This window comes from Antedon mediterranea, chromosome 4 (assembly GCF_964355755.1).
Source record: "Antedon mediterranea chromosome 4, ecAntMedi1.1, whole genome shotgun sequence".
NCBI lineage: Eukaryota > Metazoa > Echinodermata > Crinoidea > Comatulida > Antedonidae > Antedon > Antedon mediterranea.
In genome coordinates, this window is record NC_092673.1 from 25,854,876 (window position 1) to 25,872,604 (window position 17,729).

The following is a 17,729-nucleotide window of genomic DNA, read 5'->3' on the forward strand; positions in this document are numbered from 1 at the left end:
GTATGTAATAGACATTATAAAGTTGTTTGTTTTTTTATTTAAACATTTTCACATTTTTCTGTCCTGCTTTATTACCCCACATCACTTCTAAATAAAGTCATAAATATTTTAATCCGGGTTTTTTTGTATATGACATCAAATTTAATGGGGCCATATTGTTGACTATTAAATTTATATTTAAGCTAAATATAAGAAAAACATTTTAAAATAAGAAAAGATGTTAATAATAATAATTTAATAAATATTTACATAAATCGTATTTTGGATATATATTTATTAAGTATCAGTGAGTTGTTATTTTGTGTAGCGACATTAACAGTGATAGACTATCATGAAATTGTGTCGTTTTTTGATATGCTTAGAGAGAGGACTATCAGTGCAATGTTTGTTTTAACTCATACAACTCTTTTAACTTTTTATTTGAACCAAAACAATAATAAAAATTTGCATTTTCTTACACATAAATAGGACATAACCACATCGTGACTGCAGTCTGTAGTATGTACCAAAAAATTACAAACAATATAGTCTTAAAATTGAATGTAAAATGATTCATTTTGAAATTTAATAAAAACGAGAATATCGTGCACCAAGAAAAGCTCTAAAACATATGTTACGTTAACCCCCTCTCCCCTCTCCCCACCTCTGGATACCCTCCCCACCTCGATTTTCTGAATTGTGGATCTGCGCCTGATAATCTACCATGGAAAGGTTATGACTTTAAAAATTGTGAAACTTTGCGAGTTCACTTTTATAGTCTGAACTATATAGTTTTACAACTTTCTGCCTACCCACATTATTAAAATGTGGTGTCTCTTGAAAGTATGTTGTCCTCGGCTAAGCAAGGTCGGTCGTATGGGCAAGCGCCAATATGAATTAGATATACTGGTACGCTAGTGATGCATCGTTGCCAATTTACTACAAAAGCATAAATCAAGAAAAACGTTTCTTTAATCGAGGCTGAAATTAGCTATCTTTAATTAGGCCAGGGTAGAGTGGTTCTTCCCTGATTAGGCCTATTTTTTATGCATAAGTCATTACTATACAGATAGACACCAGGGAATCAACATAATCAACCAGGGACATTTGACCAGGGAATAGTGCAATTCTTCCCTGGTCCAATTATCAAATTTTGTGTTTGTTTTTAGCTATAATGTACCATGTGATATATTTATGTCATGCATGTCAAAGCGAAACTGTATTCGGTTTACAAAACCAACATGATCTTGCAGTGAATCATTTAACCTATATAGCCTTCGGAAATTATACATTAATGTATTGGTATTATTCGTATTGAATCAAACCCCCTCTCCTGGGGGTTCAATCAGATCAAATTGTTGAATAGATAGGCCTAATATTAAATTACATTTAAAAAAAGGTAACGTTTTAACACGCGGTAGATAACATTTCCAATAACATAGTTTTCCGATAATCGATTTTGGATTTGTATACTAATTTTTGCGATGATCCTTGTTGATTACTGTATTAAATGATATCACTTGATGATAATACTAAGTCCCATGTTAAGTACAAGCACAACAGGGATGATTGATATTAACACCTGCGGCACTAGTACTTAGTATAGGACCAGTGAGTATCGACTGGATGATTCGTAGCAGCTCAAATATCTAGATTTGTGAAGCTGGACTCTTGTAACGATGTCTTGCAGGAGAAGTAAAGACGTTGGACGTAGGAGACAACAAAACTATTATGTCCATTAGAAAGAACCAACAGTATGCGTATACGGTTGCATATTTTACGAATTCAGACTTTTTACATTTTTATCGATATTGTGTTATCACTGGAAAGAAATATTGACCGTAGCATAGAGAAACTGCGTGACTGTACAGTAGCATTGTTCAACAGGTCCCTCAGTCAACTATTAATACATATACAGTCTGCTTTGCCGTAAACCATGTTATTCTAAAAAGAGTAAAGTAAAGTTTGCATTCGCCATGCACATTTTTAAACAAAAGCAGGTCCTACCTAAAATAACGGTAAAACAACAAGTTTAATAATAATAATAAATAATTAATATTTGTACACATAATGCAGGATATCTAATTATTTATCTTACTCGCATGGATTCACAATAACGGTACGCTAACGAAATATCTCTTGTGCACGTAAAAGTCGTGTCATTAACGGTATAACACACATCCACTAACTACAGTTAAACACATAAAATTAAGATTTAAAAAATATCCCTTGTAATATTTAAACAAAAAATGTTACTTTAAAAGGAAAACTGAGAAGAACTGTGTCCGGAGCTGGCCATTGATGCATATCTCGAATTTTGAAGACTTGTAACCATTGGAGGTATAACTGATGCAACCTGTGGAAAGATGTAGCCGAGGCCTAGAAGTAAGAAAGTGCAGACACGCATCAAGAGCAGCAGGAGGAGCAGACGTTGCAATGGAACCATGGTGAATGATGATGGCACAACAAAGGCTGTTTTTCGAATGACACACCCTTTAATAGTAGCCTACCCTTATAAGTTTCCAACGCTGGTCACATGCTAAAGTGTAATTAAATATTACGATCTATCTATCAATAGTCGTCACGTTGCGCATCATATGAATTGCATGTTTTTATATATATATCGTGCCAAGTCATCGTGAACTCATTTTTAAGAAATGAAAAATATCATCCGGCATATTGCCTCGATTTCTAAGCCAACTATCACAGAGCCAATACTTCCGCCAATGAGCTATGCTCGACGCGATTATGAGATCATATCTCGAATATGAGCACTGTTTCAATTTAACAGAGTGATTTACATATAATATCAAAGGGAATTTGGTTACCATAAACCATATTTTAGACCTGGTATAGATTCACCATTACTTTGATGTTCTGGACTACCTTTCATTCATGACTATATAATACAAAATAAAGCATAAATGACAGAGATGACAACATTAATTCTTCAGTAAATATTTAGAGCATTGTAATTACAGTATATAGAGCTGGCAGGTGGTTGTGCCGTACACTTGCTAATTAGTTATGCATGACTTGCTGGCCTTATGTGAATTCCTAACGTACCGTTTTGTATGCAGGAAGAGAGAAGCTACAAGTTACTGTCGCGTTGTTCATCATTAGTATGAATCTTAATGTCGTTAATTGTAAGCCTACAGTAATCATAATATTTGCTATGAGTTTGTGAAGTAAGGAAACTGACCACCGGAATATATCCGTGAGTATCGTAAACTGCTGGTTTTTATATGTATTCCTTTTAGGACTATTCGTAAGATCACTGATCACACCCATGTACTCAGAGCCTTGGTTCAAGCTCTGTATACGCTATAAAAAAATGTGTGCCCAAATTTGGTAGTGATATGCCCAAATATGGTAGTGATATGCCCAAATATGGTAGTGATATGACATCACCATGTCCATTATGGGCACATCACATTTTTTGTCACATAGGCCTAATTTGTATAAGTGTAGACAGCTTTAGAGAGACCGGCACAACGATTGGAGTGTCGAACTATACCGAACTTAGTGCACTGTGTAGGCTACTCATTGGCAAATCAAGGAGACCTAAAAAGACCGTGAATATTAATTTTTAATTACTATATTAAATTACAGAATTACGGCAGGTTTCGCTTTCCTTCCAACGATTAATGTTTGTTTAATTTCGTGAACCAATAACGACGTATGCCAGCCGATAAAAACTGTTTGTAGTTTGTACATATGATTTTTGTTTAATTAATTTATGTTGATGGCGTGCAGTTTATACATTAAAGCGCAAATTGTTCAACATAAATTTCATTATTTGTTACGATTTGATTGGAAGAAAAAAACAAAAAATGTTTGGTTACGTAATAATAACTATTTTAATACTTACCATATCAGGAGTTAATGTTACAGAAAAGAGTCGTTTTGACATTATAAATACACAAGTACGGTAGTAGTCCAGATATATGTTTATTTCTGGTAATGAAACAAACAAACCATCCTCTCTATAATGGTGATCATGTGGTGGCGGATATGCGCTGTCGAGCATGTGACGGCTATTTCGAACTTTAGCAGACATGTTAATGTGTTTAACAAGTTAATAAATGAAATAATAGTTCGACTGGAAAAATAATTATTATTGATGTGTAAGGTATTTTAGGCCTATATAAAGAAACATTAGTTTAAAAGAATGTATTGAATAAAGTTTCTGAAAAGGGAACAAATAAATTTTAAAAATAAAGAAACATTTAATGTTATAAAATGCCAGTATTATGTATTCTGTCCTGTCCTGTCCTGATTCTTTTTACCGACCCGTTTCGTAGATAGTTGTTTTGTTAACTAATGTTACATAATACTTTCTATATGCCATTATTAATTATTATTTGCAAGATTATGTTTTAAATTTAGTGAATTTATACTTTTGAAAGTAGTCGCTAACAATGATAAGTTTTGAGAACTCTTTTTTTTTTTTTTCTTTTTTGTGGCGTTAACCACTATTTTATTCATTTCATTCTCAAATGATCAATACAATGATTTTACACTTCATCCAAATATATATTCCCTTGTTATTCTGTTCTGTTATTTTCTTGTACTTTCTTTTATCTTTAGTACGATTTGATCGAAACAACTCGGTCAAATATATATATATATATACTTTATACTTTTATATGTATTATCCACTTTTTTCATTATTTTCTTTTATTTTAACTATTCCTTTCTACAATAGGTCTATGTCTCTGTACAAAACACACAAGTGCATATATTCGAGTATATGATTGCACACATGCATACATACATACCCACGACAAAGGTATATAAATAAATAAATATTTACAATATATAAAATGCAATACAATTATTATTCTTAATTCTTTTTTTTTTTTTTTTTTACAATAAGAACATAAATAAAAATATAAAATTCAAATAATTATAGTAAGCTTAAAAAAAAAATCTTTCCTTACTCTTGTGTTTTAGTTTTATGTCTCATGGTTATATTTGTTGCTTACTTATATGTTACGTTTCGTTTTGTTTTTAATATTTATTTCATTTATTTTCATTTTTTTTTTTTTTATATAATTCTATATAAACCTCTGTAGAATATACCGTATTATAATAGTCGGTTAAGGTATAACCTATTATTTTTTTCTGCCAAAAAGAGGCGAGAAAGTGAACCATAATTCCATTTCTTTACTTTCTTCAAAATGTGTGCTTTATAGATACAGAAGCATCCAAGAGAGAACATGTGGTCAACAGAACTCTTTTTTTTTGTTGCCACAGCTGGTGGTGTTTTCGAGAAAAAAAAAAGATGATATTTGTGATAACATTAATTACGTTACGTTACGTTACGTCATAACAGTACCAATACCGGTATATAAGACTACCGTACAATAATGTATGATAAACACTTAAAATATCAATATAGATGAATGGTACCAATACCTGCGATGGTGAAAATAATGAATAGAAGATGATTAAATGACCCAGATAGTTCACCATGATGACGTATGAAATATTTACTTATACCTTATTAAGCAGCAATGTACAGGTAAAGTATGACGTCATTCTTACCTGCGGCACTACTACTTAGTAGAGTACGAGCAATAATGAACTTTCAACCAATCACCGCGGGCCTCCTGTATGCGTGTAAATAGCCAATCACGATCTCGGATACAAAATCGGTTCAATCAGAAATAATATAAAACGAATACTGTAATTAAGGATGCAACGACTCATGATTTGAACTTAATAAAGTTCATAAATGAAATGTTCGAAATGAAAACAAACGTATAGCCTAGTATTGTTAATGAATGAGTAACCGGACATGCGGTAAAGGTGTAAACCAAAATACTATAGTCTAATTATTACAATTTTTGATATTTCAGGAAGTTAAACAATGTGGCTATGACTGTTATGACAACGAATAATGTGATGTAATAGGAATAATGTATTGCAATTCACGCAGTATTGTGAGTATGTATAACAGCAATCAACAAAATGCGTCATCGATATTATTTACGAGGCGATCTTGAGTAAGGTGTTTATATTTTTAAACAAAGCGTCTTATCATTTGAGAAGTCGTGTTTTTGTTGAAAACGGTGCTCTCTTTACTACTAAGTTGTGCAATCGTTATAACGGACATGATACAGTGTTACAATGCCCATTATCACGGTCACATGACCTTGTAGAAAACGTACCTGGGAAAAACCAACCAGCTGATCTGCTGAATTTAATTATTTTTTTGCCTGTAACTTCACAAGAACGAAATTGGCACATTTAGAAAGAAAATGTTGTGAAAAGATACATACTAAATTTACGGTATCTTTTGCATGCATCGACACTAGAGATTTTTATTTTCCAATAACATTTTGACATTCATTTGATTTGAGTCATGTATTATTTATCTATTTTCTCTGTATCAAACACTCATTGTGTTCCATGCCTAGCAGTCAGCCTATGAACTACATGTTACTCTTCACAAACCAAAAATGTTTACATCTTGAGATTGGTATTGATGTTATTATGCTATTTTAAATACAAACTGAGCAGGCCTATGCCTGCAGTAACATTCTGATTAAATACGCAACAGAAATGATGGGATTCAACGGGCGCCAGTACGCACATTTCTGAAGTAAATCTGAATTAGCCGAAGTCTAGATTAAGATTCAAGTTTTTTATAAATCGGAGAAAATGTTCCCACAAACTGTATAAATTAATAGTGGTTGGGTATCTACCCGCCCCCGTTAATAAAATGGTAGAGTCCAAACGACAACTTTCAAAAATATATTCAAATCATAATTTGTGCGGGTCTGTGGTTTATACAATGACGGTTTGGTTACATTGAAATTGACGCCATTATGTCTATGACGACTAGATAAAAAAAAATCTTCAATATTATCTCCTAAATAAAAATATATTATCTGAGCATGGAGAAAAATTACTTAGTCCATGGAGGTATAAACATTTATTTTAAATAGATTCTATATTTATATAGGTATTATTGTATTACGTTAAATCATTTTTAATCAATCTATTCTGATCATGCTCATTGTCCACATGCATGATTTACCGGTATAATGGATATAATAGGTCCTAAATGGTAAAATAATAAGCTTAGTCTTAAACTGTGAATTATTGGTTATATAACATTTTATAATTTTCATGTTAAATTTTATAGTATATTACCAGTATAATAACATGGTTTACCGGTATAATGGATATAATACTTAATAGGTCCTACTTGGTCAAATAATAAGCTTAGTCTTAAACTGTGAATTATTGGTTATATAACATTTTATAATTTTCATGTTAAATTTTATAGTATATTACCAGTATAATAACATGGTTTACCGGTATAATGGATATAATACTTAATAGGTCCTACTTGGTCAAATAATAAGCTTAGTCTTAAACTGTAAATTATTGGTTATATAACATTTTATAATTTTCATGTTAAATTTGATAGTATATTACCAGTATAATAACATGGTTTACCGGTATAATGGATATAATAGGTCCTGCATGGTCAAATAATAAGCTTAGTCTTAAACTGTAAATTATTGGTTATATAACATTTTATAATTTTCATGTTAAATTTTATAGTATATTACCAGTATAATAACATGGTTTACCGGTATAATGGATATAATAGGTCCTGCATGGTCAAATAATAAGCTTAGTCTTAAACTGTAAATTATTGGTTATATAACATTTTATAATTTTCATGTTAAATTTTATAGTATATTACCAGTATAATAACATGGTTTACCGGTATAATGGATATAATAGGTCCTGCATGGTCAAATAATAAGCTTAGTCTTAAACTGTAAATTATTGTTCATATAACACTTTATAATTTAATTTGTACATTTATATTTTAGTACATTTCAATTATGTTGCAAGGAAAGAGATATTGCGATTTAACCAGCCAATCGTAACCGTTTGGGCGGAAAGTCTAAAAGGGCCAGAAAATATAGACGTTCACCTAATGTTATAAGTTCAATACGTAGGACTTAAGATTAAAACTCTGGTTTGTGTTAGCATTTAAAATAAAATAAATAAAATAATTTGGTTTTAAGATATCAATAAATTATTTGAATTTACTCTCGTGTCAGAAATATATCAGTAGGCCTACTGAGGATATAACATATTTTTAAATTGTGCATATGACAATCCATAAAATAGGCCTATACAAACCAGTGTGTATTTAATATTATTGGTAATAAACCTGTGAACGACTTTTTAAACTTGTAAATTAAATCAACTTACCTGAACCAATACTTGAAAAAAAAACCGCTGACAATTGTAAACATTTATCGCTTCAACGAAATGGTCCTGATGTGCTATTACATTTTATTAGTAGTAATATTTGTCAACTTGAATGCTGATAAAATCACTTTGATGTATCGTGACTTCTGCTGTACTGTCCGTGTAGACCAACCGAGGCACTCAAAGGTTGTCAAATACTTTTTACAACCGTTTTCGAATGCTATATACCCATTGAATACCAGCACATGGTATATGCGGGCGCGTGCGTTATTATTATTTAAAGTGACTGCATAATTTTCTCTCGGAATTGATATCAGTTAGTTATACAAACTGCACTCTAATAGTATGGAATTTTAACCCGTATATTCTAGGTCTTTGTTTGCGCGATCAGAAAAAGATGCATTGAAATTTGACCCACAACAATACAAATTAATAGATGGATACTTTTAATTATCCTTTAATTAAACTAATGTGTTATTAATTAATGCTAAATAATTAAGTATCGATTATGTAACAATTAATTTATACCAGATACAGTGGTGGAAATTGAATGACAAAAGACGACACGCGTCGAAAAGGTCGCGTGCCAGTTCTCTTTGTTATATTATATATGGTCTAGGCCTAATCAAAGTAGTACATTGATATTACTAGCATGGGTGATTTAAGTCAATTCAATTTAGTTAAACTTTATTTTACCACGGATGCCCAGAACTACTAACGGGGTCGTACACATACAAAAATACAATTTTAACCATTAAATATTATGTACAGTATATATAAAGTATCCGGGAAGAGTGAAATTACAATTACTTAATAATTAGTAATTTCACTCGTCACTGAAAGATATAGTCTAAATATATTATTGTGTTAAGTGTTTGTGTTTATTCGATTGTTTGCGTTAAAACACAAGATTATTCCATTCAAGTGTAGGCCTATACCATTATAATGCAAGGCTACCAGAGTACTATTTAAAAGGGCATAGGCCTATGTATTATTTTGTTCCTGAGTATAAAAAAGATGCTTTCCCAATTCTGACGTAATTTGTAATTCATTTTTGAACATTTTATTTATTTTTCTGTTGATGTTGCCACAACGGTGACCTTTTTACCTGTTTGTTTATGTAAACGAGAATCATTTAAAAACATCTCTGACGTAATACACCAACGTAATTTTATTCTTTAGATGATATCAAATCAACAATATTTAAAAATCAATAGTGTATGTATGTTCAGTGTATTTATTTTATTTATTTAACTTTATACAGGATTACACAATCAGGTAAAAGAAACCTGTTTTGCATTGGTAGGCCTGTAGTTTACAAATACTGTAATGACGATCCAGGATTTTGAAACAGAGACAACTTCTGTGGCGTGTGGAGGGAGAAGAGATAGCAAAATTGTCAAATGAAAAGCTTGACTGAATCTAATGTCCTATTTGAAGTGCAATGTTTAATTAGGGAGGGGTGGGGTGGTGGTAGCTGTGGCCCTCTCTGTCCATCATAGGCGGACCTACATACAAACCAGGGAGAAATTGGCCCCAACGAACGCGCACTTGCCAAATCTAGCATATCTTGACCCATTTAGCATTAAGCAATAATGCTTAGACATAATTTTTGAAAAATCTAGCATAATGTGGCATAATTCGGAAAAACTAATTTTCAAGGCTTAATGTTTTCTTTCTTTTTAGCATTTTATAGAAACAAAATAGCATATGCCTGATTTTAACGAAATCTAGCATAATTTGACCAAACCCCGATGAGCTGTTTTGGTTTTTGTTTCCACTTTATTGGTACTTAGGCCTATCCATATCGAGATTTAGGTGAAAATTGTGCTAAATTAATAATTGTGTCCAGTATGTCGTCTGGCACAATTTTATGCTGCCATCTAGCTTGTTTTTTTCATCACTTGCCACAAAACGTATGCGTCTATTATTATTTGAATTTGCAAACAAAGGAATGTGATTGCAGGCCTAATGCATTATTATGGTATAAACAATATTATTAATATCAAAATTGATTTTGATTTGTTTTTATTCGGTTTCAACTTAAGATTACAAGCCAATATGAAGACAAACAATGTACAAGCAAATACATTAAATTAGAAACCAAGTCAGAAAGTCGAAAGAAAAATCAACTTATTCCAATGGGGTCCTTTAATTAAAAACAGCATAGACAATAAAAACAAACTGAACAAACAAACACGCATAAAAATAATATATGGCAGAATATTTATTATATGTCAGAAGATTTAATATATGGCAGAAGATAATACTATATGGCAGAAGATATAATATATGGCAGAAGATAATTATATATGGCAGAAGACATAGGCCTAATATATGGCAGAAGAGGTGTTGAATAGACGCCTAGTTGCTAGTTTTTCACAAATGAGGATATTTGCTCCGTTCACACTATTCGTTCTTTGTTGTATTTGAATTTAATGATATCATGAAAACGATGAAGAAGGTCATGTGAACATGCCTTATGGAATTTAACAGTGTTATTGTTTTCATTTTACACTTTTGTTACAATAATACAGTTTAGAATATAAAGGGTTACTATTCAGTGTCTACACAACCTTCCCCGCCTCTACCTCTACTACTTTCTCGAATCCTTCTCCCAGCTCCAGTTCCCACATACTAAGATCAGAACTCAGATTAAGTTGCAGAATATTTTGGCGGGAAAATTGGGACTACTTACTTAGGCATATATTCACTTTTCCCTGGTTTTGGTATACTTCGAAAAATTACATAAAAAGCTAAGGCTGGGCTGTATATATAATGTATAATAATCTTACTATCATAATTATTTGATTATAAAAAAAAACCAACTCAAAGTTCATCGTTATAATCAATATACATGGGACTCCTTTGAACCACAAAAATATCCTATTAGTATTAATATTCAGTATCAATTTATTAAACTCTGGCCTATGGGTTATTTCATGAATGTTGGTCGTTTTCAAACATATATATTTTTTCACGCTCAAGGTATTCCATAATAGAGAGTTCACTGAATAGGCTACCGTATAGCAATAGGTATAAATTATTGTGATTATGATTATATTCAATAAAGCATGACATTTAAACATGGATAGCCTGCTCTCGTTCATAGAAAGGTCTTGGTGGTGTTGAAGGCATATCCTTTTGATCAACAGGTGTCCGGAATTCGTTGAGCTGTTTTGTTTATCATTGAGAAATGATTATTATTATTCCATGCTTTTATTAATCACTAGCAATTATACCCGCCCCAGGGCGGGTTTCAAAATTTTTTTTGTTTACAGCCTTCTCAGTACATAACACCCGACGCCAGTATCTGTCTATACTCACCAACCTCCACCCCTCTACTCTTTCTTAAAAACAAATTCTTCCCAGTGATGGACAAATTCAATTCAACCTAAGCTTCGAATTGAGAGGAGTATGCATAGCTACGATGGGTCTAATAATGGTTGAAGTACGTTGTAAATTGTGTAAATGAATAGGTGTCATATTGGCTGATAATTAAAATATGTAATTTAGATACTGCGGCCCCCAGCCTTCTTTCTCCTTTCACCACCCCAGCCACCATCAACAAACCTTAACTCCTCCCCTGGACAGTTCAAATTTAGTAACTTTTCCTAGTACAATCCAATCATATAGGCTACTTCATTACGCTAGTATTTTCGCTCCTCCTCCCCCTACAAACACACCCCAGATACACTGGGTGACGTGTTGAAGCCGGTTCCAGTACAAATTATTTTATTATCACTCCCAACCCATAATCCCTCAGTGGCAGTTTTCAAATGTAGTTTAAAACATTCCAAATACAGTTTCGGTCATGGTGATAGACCTACATCCCCACCCCAAACTCCCATCCGCTTCCCAGGGATGATTAAATACTTTAACATTTTCCAACCACAATTCTGGTGTAAGCAAAATTCCCACTATCCCCTGAACCCAAACCCTATCTCCCTACCCCCACTCTCCCACAATTGACGTTTTTTTCTTGGAGGATTGGTGATGTAGTTGAACACAGTAACAGTAAACAACATGTGTATGTTCACACAGGTATGGATGTCTGTAATGAGACAATCCAAGAGACCGATACTGTATACATAGCTGGATATGGTTAAAGTACTTTGCTAAATGTGTAATTGAATAGGTGTCATATTGGTCAATGAATAAAATATGTATATCTAACGCCTTGCTGAGGATAATTCAAATACTGTAAAACTTTTGTAGTATTTAGTTTACAATTCGATAGCCTACAACCCCGAGGCCTAGCAAAAATGTGACATCACAAACCACCACACCACCCACCCCTGACACAAAAACCCCAGGAGTCGGGGGAATTTTGTTAAATGTAGGTTAAAACCTTCCGGGTACAATTGCCATCATTTTGATTCCCCATACGTATGGTTACGTGCAGAAACAGAAATTTGTATAACGAACAAACATCGAAAGTGGGGTTTTGACCACATTTTGGTCCCTAACTTGGATCCTAGGTGGCGGATGATGTTGAAATATAGCTTAGAACATTCCCGGTACAATTGCGGTCATTTTGGTACCCCATATGTAAGATTATGTGCAGTAACAAAATTTTGTATAACGAACAAACAAACAAACAAACAGACAAACAGACAGACAAACTCTCTCACTTATAATATAGATTAGGATGTATTCCTTTTAATGTTTTGTTATTCATTGTTAGGTCCTATTGAAATCATTCAATTTAGTCGCGTGTCGGACGGACATCCTCGTGTTTTTGTATCACACGTCGTACACTTTGAAATATGGCATTGTGTACACATGAGAACAAGGCACGCGCTATTTAACATAAACCATAAAGATCAAACTCCCAAATATAGGCTTACTGCCATAGAGGAAATAAATATGTATTATAATGGTTCCCTTCCACGTATTAATAATAGAGGAAAAAGTAATAATTCTGTTAACAAAATAGTATTAGCGACATGTGCAACGTTATGTCCTAGCGCTGCAATAATTATTATTTCATCAACTTTCAACTAAGGAGGTATAGGCCTATACATACAAATATCAACTCATCTATTAAGCCGTAATTCTTTGGTAATCGGTACAAATAAACACGACATTGAACGAAAAAATAATATTTATATTATTATTATTAATCATCGTAATAATTATAATTGTTTTCGTTGTAAAACATCAAAATGTAAACCCTAAAAAAAAGCACGTATTACTGTACTTTATTTTGGTTATTCTAAATTATAAACCTGTTGTTTTTGCTAATATCATGCAAACTTCCCGTAGATCTACTACGAATTTATTACAGGCCTATTAATATTTATAAAAACCGCTCTCTTACCAGAATATTTCCATTCGATATTGATAAATGAAGGCACAGTATTTTCCTTTTCAAAGGTCCTGGTACCGGTATAAAGCACTATCTTCCGACGCACTCTTTGTGTATGAAAAATAATAATATTAATATGTTATACGGCAGCATCTATTAATACTATAGACCTATAGTAGGATGTTAAAAACCTTTTAGAAATCAGCTACCAGAGAGAAATGTTATTTTTGTAACAGACACGTTGCATTTTCATCTCTAATTGTATACGTTTAGTTTATTCAGGTTTAATCGTTTAGTTATGCTCATAAAAATTGCATGGTTCAAGTTGTTTATTGTCTGCGTATGTGTGAGAAATTTAGCCATGTGTTGTATAAGCTACAAATGATTTGGATTTATTAAAAATTGTTATAATATGCGAAAATGCGAACAGACCATATGTAGGCATGGCAAGTTAATATCGGTAGTCGAAAAATGGTAGGGAAATAAATCAAATAAAAATTAAATCAAGTCTATTTTTAAAACGTATCTTCAAACCAGATAAACATTTTCAATCAAATCAAGTCTATTCTCATTGTTAAAAATTTATCCATCGGTGAAAAAATCATTTTCATTTAGGCCTATATCATTAGCATATAGTGTGCATTAATGGGAAATACATTAAATGTTCTAAATAACAATTGTGAATAAAATTAAAAAGTTGTTAAAAATGAAATTAGTAGGGCCCTATGCCGTCTGATTACCGTTGATATTATTTTTTTTAATTATTTCTATATTATAATTTATTATAATTCTATGTTTGTACGCCCGCTGTATTAAAATATGCCATAACACACTCGACTACCGGTAAACCTAAGTATTGCTGGTTTTCCGTATGCACGGGTTGTTAAAATTATGGAAAGTCATCACAAGTAATGGCAATTTATCTGGTTTCTACTTCATTTATCGTTGCATAATTATAGCCCCATAATAAACTACTCTACGCCTACAAACTTTATTTTTCCATGATTTTCCATGACTTTTTTTTCTTTTTTTTTAAATCACGATTGGCCAATTTATTATGTTTTTTTCTAATAATAAGACCATGGAGGTATAAAAAATAGATTAGAATCTATTTTTATACCTCCATCAGTAGACCATGGAGGAAACAATCATTAATTTAAAAAAAAATATATATATATACATTGTCCTTCATGGGTAGACAAATATCCCATAATTTAATGACAATACTGTATAAACAATATAAAAAGTTGCAAAAGTTGTAAGTAGGGGAAATCCCCGAATTCGTGCGATACCGGAAAAGCATATACTACATAAATTCAACCATGCGTGACAGTTACCCTGGATCGGATCGTCGATAAAAATAAAGTGTGGGCCTATATATAACATTCATTAACAAGATGTTTCTAAAACTATCTAGCATCGTCATATATGATCTGAACTTCTTGTTTGTAGTAGACTTATTGATGCAAAAATGAGTCTGCCGAACTTTGTAGAATTGGGAAAGAAGATTGTGTGTGTTGGTAGAAATTATGCGTAAGTTATTAGCCTTAGTTAGCAGGTAGGTCTGCCTAGCTAGGCCTAATTAATAGGAGGCCTGACTGCTAGTAAACAAACACTCAGCAGCCCAGTGAGATCTATCCTATAGAGAAGCCTTCGGGTACATTACTCATTTTTTCCACATAATAGATTCTATTCGGACAAAAACTTTGTGACGACAGAATTCATTCTATGTAGACAAAATTCATTCTGTGTAGACAGAATTCATTCTGTGTCAAAAAAATTCATTTTGTGTCAACAAAATTCATTTTGTGTCAACAAAATTAATTTTGTGTCGACAAAATTCATTCAGTGTCGACAAAGTTCATTTTGTGTCGAAAAAATTCATTTTATATCGACAAAATTAATTTTGTGTGCTGAGCCTACTCAAGAGTGAGACAGAACGTTTTAACATGCAAATTAGAAGGCAGAGTTTTTAATGGAGCCTCAAAGATTGACAGTTATATTAATTTTATTTCCCCAACCTTTTCTACTAACACTTTATAATTACTTGATTTACCAGCAACAGTCCAATATAATTATGGAAGTCTTAGTTGAGCAGCAGTGAAATAAAATTTGATGATCGATACTGAAAAGAAAGACACGCATTTTAAGTGTAATGAAGCATCTTTATTTAAAACCCCATGCGTCGACTATACCAATTGTTCTTGTTATTAAAGAAATGTCTAATATTGCTTCAACATGGTAGAGACTAACTAGGCTACTACTAGAAGTGTACAAGAGCCTAGGCCTAGACTAAACTGTCATTTATAATATTTTAATGCCATATGGTTTTTTCCTGAGAGTTGCCGTCAACCAATAATAATGCCCTAGAAAATGTTGTACCCAAAATTTCACTAAACTGTCTTTTTACAAATTTTTAGAGATCATGCCGTGGAATTGGGGAACGAAGTTCCAACAGAACCACTGTTATTTTTAAAGCCGACTACGGCATACTTACAAGAGGGAAGCTTAATTAAGGTAATTTTGTGTTGTTTTTAGTGAAAATACAGTCTATAGAAGCCCTTATTTGGGACACTGTCACACCCCTCTATTCATTTGATATTATTTTCTAATATAGGTAATAATAGATAATTAATTCAGCATTGCAACATCTACGAATAATTCTTGTTAATGCTTCTAGATGCCTCCTGGTTGTACAGACCTTCACCATGAAGTTGAGCTTGGAATTGTCATCGGAACCAAAGGTTCCAACATCCCAGAAGCATCAGCAATGAACTATGTTTGTGGGTATGTTCTGGGTCTTGACATGACTGCTAGAAACCTTCATGATGCTGCTAAGAAGAATGGTCATTCGTGGACGCTAGCAAAGTCATTTGACACGTCTTGTCCCATTAGTAAATTTGTCGAAAAAGATTGTGTAAAAGATGTTGATAATGTAAGATTATGGTTGTCCGTTAATGGAAATATGCGTCAAGACGGAAACACAAGCGATATGATTTTTAAAATTCCAACACTTATTAGTTATATTAGTCGTTCGATGACCCTTGAACCTGGCGATGTTATATTAACTGGGACCCCCTCTGGATTTGGACCAGTAAAGTCTGGCGATGTCATTGTGGCTGGTCTAGACCAACTCCTGGAAATGTCTTTTACAGTCGCCTAATTTCCGATTACTGTATAAATAAGGTTTTAATAGTCTATCTGTTGGAATTTGTTGGTGGGTATTGAGCAAATTCTAGGAACCTCTGGACGTAACCAATAAAAGTGTTAAACTTGCCTCAATTGATATAAGACTCTGAGCTTTATTGGTTTCAAGAGTATTTTGATCTCGAACAGTGGCGAGTTCTAGGTCTGATCGCCAACCCACAGTAAATGTAAAATGTGCTAATTTACATGCAAAACTATTATAGGCCTTTAAAACAAAATAATCTGATCTACCTATTGTAAGTTGCTGAGCATATTTGTTAAATATTATCCACTGCAATAAGAGATTACTGCAGCAATCTGGGATTAGGCCAAATCTTCGCAAAGTGTATACTTGTTTACTTAAATATGACCGGCCACTTACCGGCGTTCCCATCTTATTTAGGCCTACGTGTGGGTATAATTATTATGTTTTCTTTGTAGAAAGCAAAGTGTTGCAGATGCCATATTAAACTATTGAGTTTCTAAAATACTTCCTTCATGATTTATTATTTTAAATTATTTTTATATTATAGTTTATTATAATGCCATGTTTGTACGCCCACCTGTATTCAGATATGCCATAACACACACTACCGGCGGTGAACCTAAGTATTGCTGGTTTTCCATGTGCACGTATTGCAGTTGTTACAATTATGGAAAGTCATCACAATTGCATTGGAAATTTAACTGGCTTATGCTTCATTTATCTTTATATAATTATGCCTCCACAATAAACTACTGTACGCCTACGAACTTCATTTCCATGACTTTTTTTAAAACCACGTTTGGCCAATTTGTTGTGTTTTTCACAGGTGACCATTGAGGAAACAATAATTGATCTAAAATTATATATTTTCCTCCATGAGTAGACAAATATCCCATAATTTAATGACATTACTGAAACAATAATGATAATAAGTTGTGAAAGTTGTAAGTAGGGGAAATCCAGTAGGGGAAATCCCCGAATTCATGCGACACACCGGAAGAGCATACCACATATATTCAG

At 32.7% G+C, this 17,729-nt stretch overlaps 1 protein-coding gene across 2 annotated transcripts in view; it reads left to right on the forward strand.

The window, feature by feature from the left end:
- Window positions 1–17,463, forward strand: part of LOC140046153 (oxaloacetate tautomerase FAHD1, mitochondrial-like) — a 122,219-nt gene extending 104,756 nt beyond the window's left edge. Inside the window, exons 2-4 of one of the 2 annotated variants that reach the window (XM_072090699.1) lie at window positions 14,983–15,070; window positions 15,958–16,054; window positions 16,218–17,463. In XM_072090699.1, the coding sequence (XP_071946800.1) occupies window positions 15,009–15,070; window positions 15,958–16,054; window positions 16,218–16,700 (642 nt within the window). In that variant the 5' untranslated portion in view covers window positions 14,983–15,008 and the 3' untranslated portion in view covers window positions 16,701–17,463. Of the gene's footprint in view, window positions 1–14,982; window positions 15,096–15,957; window positions 16,055–16,217 lie in introns of those variants that run through there. The other variant, XM_072090700.1, reaches the window with a different exon arrangement.
- Window positions 17,464–17,729: the final 266 nt, after the last annotated feature.